At 37.7% G+C, this 8,716-nt stretch overlaps 2 protein-coding genes across 3 annotated transcripts; both read right to left on the minus strand.

Moving 5' to 3' along the window:
- Window positions 1–1,781: 1,781 nt before the first annotated feature.
- Window positions 1,782–3,176, minus strand: LOC107951543 (uncharacterized). Its single transcript, XM_016886628.2, has one exon. It carries the CDS (start codon window positions 2,875–2,877, stop codon window positions 2,086–2,088), a length of 792 nt encoding a protein of 263 aa, XP_016742117.1. The 5' UTR covers window positions 2,878–3,176; the 3' UTR covers window positions 1,782–2,085.
- Window positions 3,177–3,849: 673 nt separating this feature from the next.
- LOC107951544 (50S ribosomal protein L3-2, mitochondrial) lies at window positions 3,850–7,304 on the minus strand. Of its 2 annotated transcripts, none has more exons than XM_041090456.1 (5): window positions 6,655–7,304; window positions 6,334–6,543; window positions 5,751–5,855; window positions 4,510–4,623; window positions 3,850–4,268 (listed from the first exon to the last, which is right to left on the minus strand). In XM_041090456.1, exons 1-5 carry the CDS (start codon window positions 7,018–7,020, stop codon window positions 4,095–4,097), a joined length of 969 nt encoding a protein of 322 aa, XP_040946390.1. In that variant the 5' UTR covers window positions 7,021–7,304; the 3' UTR covers window positions 3,850–4,094. The 2 variants fall into 2 exon arrangements, with proteins under 2 accessions (XP_040946390.1, XP_040946393.1); XM_041090459.1 differs by having other exon boundaries at window positions 3,850–4,174; window positions 6,655–7,267.
- Between the last annotated feature and the right edge of the window lie 1,412 nt (window positions 7,305–8,716).

Raw genomic sequence — 8,716 nt, forward strand, 5'->3', positions numbered from 1 at the left:
GAACTACAAAGTTTGATTTAAGTAATTTATGAAATCTAATTGTTCTTTAGTATTTGCAAGTCTTCTAGTTTAATTACAAATATGTTAGTTCATTGAATATAAAACTCATTCAATTGAATGCTTGTCTTTGTCAATTAAAATTGTTAAGTATGCAATTGTTTAATTTACTCTAATACTTATAATGAACAACATAATTAGATATGATAAAATATGCCTTATATGTTGTGTGAGAATATGATTTTAACTTAAATAAACCCTAAATAGGATAGTAGACACAAGAGAGAGCCATCATGGTAAACCATTCAAGATCCTGTACCATAACTATGTTGACGTTCATTTAGGTATTTCTGGCTCGCGCGTAACAAGCAGAATGATATCGTGATAAATGTAAAAATTACATGTAACAGGTATAGACTGCATTGGCAGGCACCCCAAATACTCCTTGATCAGCAGCAAATATATGCCTCTAAAAGGGTACAATGCATCACATGAAAAAAAAAATGAATGAACATGTCGGTTGACAAACGTAGCTAGACACAGCTCTAGCATCACACGTGGTGGCAGGCTCTGCTGCACATTTCTTCCTTGTCCTTGGCTTCTGGCAGTAAACTGGAAGAGTTAGCTCCATTGGCTCAGTGCAATGATATTGATGATTGAATGTTTACCTCAATCCAACCAAATAAACAGACATTACAGTCAATACATGGGGGTGGCATTGCCATTGCCACAGGTAGGCCATTGATTCGTTGTTTGTCACCTTTTCAGACATTTGCATTTGCTTCGCATCTTGACGTTATAAGCATGTTCTTTAACCATGTTGTAGTTGTAGTAACCATACAAAGTAAATTTCACTTTTGATGGCAGAATAAAGAGATACTAAGAAGTCATCAAATGCATCATGCACATTCTCCTCAACATCCCCAAATTCCAAAGCATTTGCCAACCTAACTAGAGAGAGGTCCCTCACTTTTTTGAAGTACTGCAACCAAACCATTTATCAGCTTCAAGCCTATCTCCCGTCTCGAACCTTGCCATGCATGTATCCTTGGAAAGCAAACACTCTACCTAGGCTCCCGTATGTAAGTCAAAATCCGGCAAACAGTGACCCTCATAATCATCCTAATGCCATAAGTCCATAAAAGTTTTTAAACTCAGCATGTCCCTGACCCGTAGTACTCTCCTACTGCAGGAGTGACCTTTGCCCGTTATCTGAGATTTTATTAGAGAGACAGAACCAAAGCCCCAAAGAACCTTTAATCCATTGAGGCAATATACAATCCGATGGAATCAGCACTCACTTTAGAAAGCGACTGTTTTCTTCTTCAACAATAACTGCTAAAATCAACTCACTGTCGCCACATAACATTTAATAGATACAAAGAAATGGGAGGAATAGGGTGGGAGAATTGAATGCTTCTGTTCTTCAATGCAGTGTAGATTTAGGTAATCATATACGAATTAAGCAACAAAAACAAACCTTTGAAAAGGAAAATACCAAACTTTTTTACTAGAAATTGATGCCTTTCTAACAAAGCTTGCAAGACAACAAAGAAAAAATCGCAATAATATTCAAAAAGATATAGGATTTTGTATAAGTTAAAAATGAAGGCTCAAGTCCTGATCAACTTAGTCCAGGACTGACTGCACTTACATAATGGGAAGCAATAGCATAACCTGCTCCCCTGAAAATACAGCATAATAGCATTCTAAAGTGAGAGATAATCCCGGGTATGCCATCATGATTCATTTAATTAAAGGACATATCAAGGGTGCAAAGCATCTAAAGACAATTTTGACACTTCTTTTTCTTGTAATTTTGTAAGAACAGAAAGTCCAGAGAGCTTTAGTTTTGGCATAAGAAGGGCTAAAGGTGAAGCAAATAAACAGAAACAACGAGCTTAATGAAAAATACATACAGGGCAATAGAGAAAGCTACAATTGAATGCAAACAAAAAGCTTACTGAATACAGAAAAACTCCTAAATCATCTCTACAAAGATTTGACATATGGTTCCCATGAACAGAAAGGCTAAATACCAACAAACGAAAACAAACACTTTACTGAGATTGTTGGAATCACCAATGATCAATTAGGCATACCATGAGTGCTTTGTTGACGCTGCAACTTGGGGATTGAAATGGGTACATTAGCACCAGAAACTGAATACGACCCATTGTTTCCCTTGTCGGGAATAGGAGATGGAAGGGATAAAGAGCTTGCTTTGGCGTCAGCAGCAGCAGCAATGGCAGCATCAGGTTTAGATTTGGGAATGCCTACGAGGGACGACTTATGTCTATCACTATCCTTCCGGGCCAACAAGGCGAGTCTCTCGAGAGCCTCTTTGGCTCTCTTCTTTGCCAAAGTAGCTTCTTTGACCCTCCGCTCAGCCTCCACTTTCGCAACGGCGGCAGCTTTGGTCATAGAGGCGGCAGCAATCTTAGCAGCAGCTAGAAGTGCCTTAGCTGCTTCCTTGTCAATAACCCTCGTGTTCGTCGTCTTGTTGTTGTCGTCGTCGCCGTCGTGGGTAGATCCGGGAGGATGATCGGGCGTTGACTTGGGTTTCTTAGTAGGGGCGAGATTGAAGAAAGAGAAATTAGGGTTGGAGCAAGGGGGACAGGTAAAGGAGGTAGGCAAGAGGGAAGAGGAGGAGCAAGAGAGGTGAGAAATGGAAGGGCATTTGAGGCAGATGAGGCGCTGGTGAGGGGGAGGGGACTCGTTGAAAACTTCGAGGCAAATGGGGCAGAAGAGGCCCTGGTGGTTCTTGAGGACGCAGTTGGTGCAGAGGCGTCGATAGCTGGCTCTGTGGCGGAGGTTGTGGAGGAGGAAACGCTCAGGGGCGCCGCAGCCCCCGCATTCGGACAGCTGATCCCGCTTCATGCCCGGAAGGCAAAATGAAAAATCCCAAATGTGGGGGATAATATCCAACACTAAGTTCCTTGACAAGGCTAGGATGTAGGAAGAGGGAAAGTGAAGGGGTTTAGAGTGTGGGTGGTCAAAAGACTCAAAGCAGATTAGTGATTTTCATTTGGTTGTCTGCCTGTCTGTCTGTCTGTCGGAAAAGACCCAAGTTAATTGTGTTGTCACAGTACACACTACAGTACATCATACAGAGATGAAGGGTGGGGGGGGGGAGAGATTGGAGATTAGAGAGAGAGAGATGCTGCAATTGGGTACTTGGTTTGATTTTGCTTAAGGTGACTAGGATAATAATGTCTTCAGAATTTGGTAATGGAAAGAAAGGCCCAATATGGGATAGAGGCCCATTAGTCTAAACAACTATAATACAAGGCTTATCGACGGCCTTGCCATCAGGCATGTAAATAAGACACTTATATAATAATCACGAGCAGACCGGGTATGAGCTGCAGATGGATTCAACTGTGAATGAACATAAGGTTATTTATTAAATGAATAAGTTTCAACAGTCTATTTATGCTCAACAACTAGTTTATTTATAAACTCATTTATAGACTCGCTTATTTGAAGATAATATTTCCTATGAAAAATACTTAAATAGCATTTTCCCTTTATTTTTACATTTATATTTAGTTAGACTAAACATATCAAATAATAAATTGAGTTTGAACATAATATTAAAATTGTAAACAAACACGAGTAACTTTAAATAAATAAAAAAAACAAACACCAACAAAACTTCGTTCATTTGAGCTCGTCTCATTTATTGATATTATTGCATACTCCTCGAAAGTTTTCATAGCATGTAATGTTAGCCTAAATGCGTTCAAAAAATTGCATTACTATTTAATTCAAGTTTAATAACCATTTAAAAATATAAAAAAATGTTATCAACAGTTATTATATCTAATGTCCTATAAGTTTGTACTCGCAAAAGCAAAATTTCAGGTTTCCTTTCATTTATTTAAAATAACTCTCATTCCTGTTACAGAAAAATCAATGCTCAATTTGCTTCAAAAATTCATACATCAACCTTCATCTCTATAACCATTATCTCATATTACATTCCTTCCTGAAACCAAATAACTAGGACACAAACCAACTTCTTACTATTCCGCAAGTTAACTGGTCCGGAATTTAATCTGCCATCCGACAACCAACTCAAACTCCGCCCCACGTCAATCGGCTACCATAAACGGATCTACCTCTCCAAGATCAGCAACCAGAGGCCCTATATTTGTTTCATCCTCATCTTCTGCTGCAAAATAAGTCGGGAACGGAAGCATTGAAACATCAGGTTTCTTGTAAACAGAATCCTTTATGAAGACAAAGTTCCCTTTAGCACCTGGGACCTGTAAACAATAACCAACTCCCTAAACAATACTGCCAATAAAAAACTATACAGAATACAACATATTAGATGGTTAAGAACTTCGGATGCAATGTAATTTGTTCCCATCCTTTGAAGGGGATTAGTCCCTTATTTTTATGACAAACATCGGATTTGGAAGCTTGCAACTGTTGTGCAAAGGCTATAGCCTCCTGATTTTTTCCATTCAAAATTCTTAAGCACTTAAAATAAGAAAACCATACCTGACCCCTCACCCACATCAAATTCCTTGCAGGATCTATCTTGTATACCCACACATTTTTTACTGTTCTCGTCTTCCCACCCATGCGCCCAGGCATCTTTTTCCCTTTAAATACCTACATAACAATAATTGATCGTCAATTATGACTCAAGGGCATTCCATATGGTAAAGACTGATAAACAAATGGATACAAGAGTTGTAATGAAGATTAGGTTGACAATGCATCAATGCGACAATGCATCAATGCCCTGACCTGGCTCCATGCAAAAGTGCAGTAAAACCACAACATCAATGGCTTGGTAATTAGAACTGAGTAGTAATCAACTACAGAGTTTGCAAAACCATTTTTCCCCTCAATTAATTACATCAGTCAAAAACATCAGCAAAAAGTCTACACAAAAATAACTATGCAGAATAAAATCAAATTATTGGATTGAATCAATCATATCAACAAGGGTAAGACAAGAATCCTGCACGGAAAGCTGTAATAGGCCTAATGATTTTGTTTTCAACAATAAAGTTATTAATTCAGATAAACATAACTTCTTCAGTGTTTGATTGAGAAATATAACTGAAAAGCCTGCTCAAATAGTAAGAGGTGTAGGGGAAAAACAAATCTTGTTACAAGAATGAACCAATCAAATGAACATGACTGGATGATGTGTCCAGAAGGAAGCTTCACAAATAAAGAAGCTTAAGCTATAAAGAAGTAATTACTTATCCAAATATCTTGGGTATCATGCTTAAACACCTAAAAAGATGCTCTACTAGCAATTTCTAAGATGAACAAGAATCTCAGCTAGAATTCAAGATATTTGTCTCACTAAAGCTTAAGAAGTTATCATCTTGAATGGAAATAATATGCAAAAAAGTATCCACAAGCACATCTACCAGTTAGAATATTTCCATTAAAAAGAGGACATGTATAAATAGAAAAACAGCATATAATTGAATATCTACGAGATAAAAACTATCTCATCATACGACCACATCAATGCAATAAAGTATAAATAAGGCAAGATAAAAAAATTCTAAAGTAGAAAGAATTCAGAGGCCTCCAAGAAGGCGTCTTAACAGTATTGGAACTTTTACCCTGGAGGCTCAAGTACGGTGCTATTGCCTATTTTGTATCCCAAGGCCTAGCTATATATGTATATTAAAAAAGAAACAAAGAACAAGCAGATTACATCAAGTATTCCAGAATATCCTTAAGGCATTGCAAACCAAACTAGCTATACAAACCTTTCCAGGAGCATCCCTCTGACCAGTAGAACCAGGACTCCGATGCGATAATGATGCACCATGAGATGCCGGCATTCCTTTAAATCCCCACCTTTTCATTGCACCCTGGGCAAGTAAAAGAAACATAAGACATTTGATTGTTCAAGTCCGAAACAAATACTAACTCCATCATCCAGAAGGATCGGAACTATGAACCACAAATCGCCTGTGTCCCCACCAAACAACTCAAGTGCAAGAATTAGATAGAATAGAATATGAGAACATTTGGCATGCACATACTTGATGCCTAAATTAACATCACTGGATTTACATGTGACCATCATCCACCAGCAATTCATGTATCACTAGTAAAATTTGCACTTCTGCACAATCAACTGTAAATAGGTTTCAAAGAATCTGAACTACACTTGCTAGCTCTACTAGTCTCTCTCTAAGCAAATAGTTCAAGGATGGAATACCTGCTAGAGCTAAAAACAACTGGTACAGAATATATTAATCATTAGGTGTTGACACATAAAGAATGAATTCATCAATGAGAACATAACATAAAAGGAAAATTGATCGAATAATAAATTAAAATCACCTGAAAACCTTTCCCTCTAGAGGTTCCACTGACATCTACATATTGGCCTGGAACAAAATGGCGCACCCCAAGTGATGTACCAACAGGGAGAAGAGCATCTTCCGTGACGGGGAACTCCTTCAATTTCCTCTTCAAGGGAACACCTTGAGCTCTGAAATGACCCACCTCAGGCTTTGTCAAATGTTTAGGCTTTTTGTGGCCGCAACCAATCTAAGCAACACCACAAATCACAGAGCTTGAGTGACTGTTCAATCATGATTTGATTAAACATCCTAATAGACGGTTGCTGACCAGTATAACTAAAGAAAATACAATGAATACCTGAAGGGAAAAGATTCCTTCTTTTTCAACAGTCTTGACCTGAGAGACGATATTGTCATCAACCCAGAGGATGGTAATGGGAAGCCTAGCACCCCATTTGTCCCAAAGAGCAGTCATGCCACACTTAACGGCAATGATCCCAGTTCGCTTGGAGTTGGGAGTCATGATAGCTGGAGTGGCCTGGATGATGCGGGCGGGTGGTTTATGGAGGATCTGGGAGCCATCCATCAAGGCATCAGAGCTGAATAATCTTCTAGTTAAGGAATGAAAAGGGAGGGATGTCGGGGCTGCTGCGGATGGCCTTGATAGGGAAAGGAACTGCTGGTGGAGACGAGAAACGAGGCCTCTGGTTGATAAGGCCGCCATGCCTGCGAGTTCAACACACCAAGATAACACTAACTAATGACACGCTTAACTACTAGTTATAGATTAAGGTTGCACCGTTGCAGAGGGAGAGGTAAAGGGACTCCACCATTGATATTTAGGCATTGGGCAAAAGCCAATGTGAGAAAAAAAAAAAAACTGATCACCCTTTCCTAGTAACTAAAAGAAAAGGTAGGGTTTTTGATTTGATGAACAGAGTTGAGTTGAGCAGAGGAAAGGGGTTTGTTTGTTTTTCGTAGCTCTAGGGTTTTAGTGGTGGGGCATTTGGGCTTTATTTTAGTCCGGCCCATTTTTATCTTTCCAGTATCCAGTTTTGGAATATTAATATCTAGGGTTAATTTTATTGTATATCCTAAAAATATTATCTAAATTTTAAATTTGGTTTCTAAATTTTAAAACATTCTAATTAAATTATTAAAGTATCATCATCATATTAACTAGGTCCTTTCATCAATTTCTCATCATTATCAACCAGGTCCTTTCATCAGTTTCTCATCATTAACTTGAACATTAAATATCGGCTCAAATCTAGTGTGGAGCATATTTAAAACACATGGTCGGTTTGCAAACATGTATGTACTTATCATATGAAAAACTTAGATCTTACATTAAAAAATTAGCTTTCTTAAATTTTAATGGCACTATCTATTTTTTAACACGTCAAATCTAAGTTGCCTATATTGTAAGTACATATGTTTTTTACAATCTGATCCACATGTTTTAGATGTTACATGTCAAATATAAACTAGTATTTAACACCTAAAGTAATGGTTAAGTTGATAGAAGGACCTAATTTATATAATACTGATGCTTTAAAAATTAAACTAAAATTAGTTAAAATTCAAAGATCAATTTAGAATCTAGATCATAGTTTGAAGACGTTTAATGAAATAATCCTAATATCTAATGTATATTTTAAATTCTTGTTAATTCTTGTTTGAACATGCTTGTATGATTCTACCAAAATTAATATAATTGTCATTGGTATATCCCATTACCGCAAAAAATATGGCAAGTATGTAAGTGGTTCATTCCTCTCTCACTATAATTTCTCCTATTGTTTTCGAAGGGTATTCTCCGGCTCTGCTATTTGAGTGGTATCAACATCATGTTGTTTTTAATACATTTTATTGCTCATTTAGCTCTTATTTTTCACTCTTTAGGATATTAATAGCGTTTTCAAAGAATTTAATGTGAACCCTTCAAGAAGTTGCGCCATCTAGGGCTTTCATGACGGACTTCATTTTTAGCCCTTCACAATTCATCCATTTGCTTCTCCTAAGCCCCTCCCCCAAACTTGAGAGTGTTGACCTCCTAAGCAGCACTCTCAAAGGCACGCTTTAATTTCTCCTCCTCATCGAAGGCTAGATAATGATCGAGTTGTTCATCCAATTCTACATGAGTTCAGGTTATGGAGGGCGGCAAAGATGTTGTCCCTAAGTTGAAACATCGGCACCCTCTAACCTAGTATTAACAAGAGAGGGAGTAGGCAATCCAACATCTCCTACAAACATAGAATATTCCTTTAGTACCTTCATAATATTAAATACGAAGGGTATAAAAATTACCAACGAAGGGTGCAATACTGAGCATCTCACATTCAACCTGTAACAGCCCAAATTCGCCCGAGCCCGTACAATGAAATAAACAAAATTTGTAAATTAAATAAATAAATCTC

Source organism: Gossypium hirsutum, chromosome A02 (genome assembly GCF_007990345.1).
Source record: "Gossypium hirsutum isolate 1008001.06 chromosome A02, Gossypium_hirsutum_v2.1, whole genome shotgun sequence".
In the NCBI taxonomy this organism is placed as follows: domain Eukaryota; kingdom Viridiplantae; phylum Streptophyta; class Magnoliopsida; order Malvales; family Malvaceae; genus Gossypium; species Gossypium hirsutum.

What these genes read in the sequence shown, in the direction of transcription:
- LOC107951543 (XM_016886628.2), bottom strand. Translation starts at nt 2,877, where the DNA reads ATGAAGCGGGATCAGCTGTCCGAATGCGGGGGCTGCGGCGCCCCTGAG.
- LOC107951544 (XM_041090456.1), bottom strand. Translation starts at nt 7,020, where the DNA reads ATGGCGGCCTTATCAACCAGAGGCCTCGTTTCTCGTCTCCACCAGCAG. An exon ending in CTAGAGGGAAAGGTTTTCAG is followed by an intron (nt 5,856 to 6,333) that starts GTGATTTTAATT and finishes TTACTTGCCCAG; the next exon opens with GGTGCAATGAAAAGGTGGGG. An exon ending in TGATGTGGGTGAGGGGTCAG is followed by an intron (nt 4,269 to 4,509) that starts GTATGGTTTTCT and finishes TATTGTTTACAG; the next exon opens with GTCCCAGGTGCTAAAGGGAA.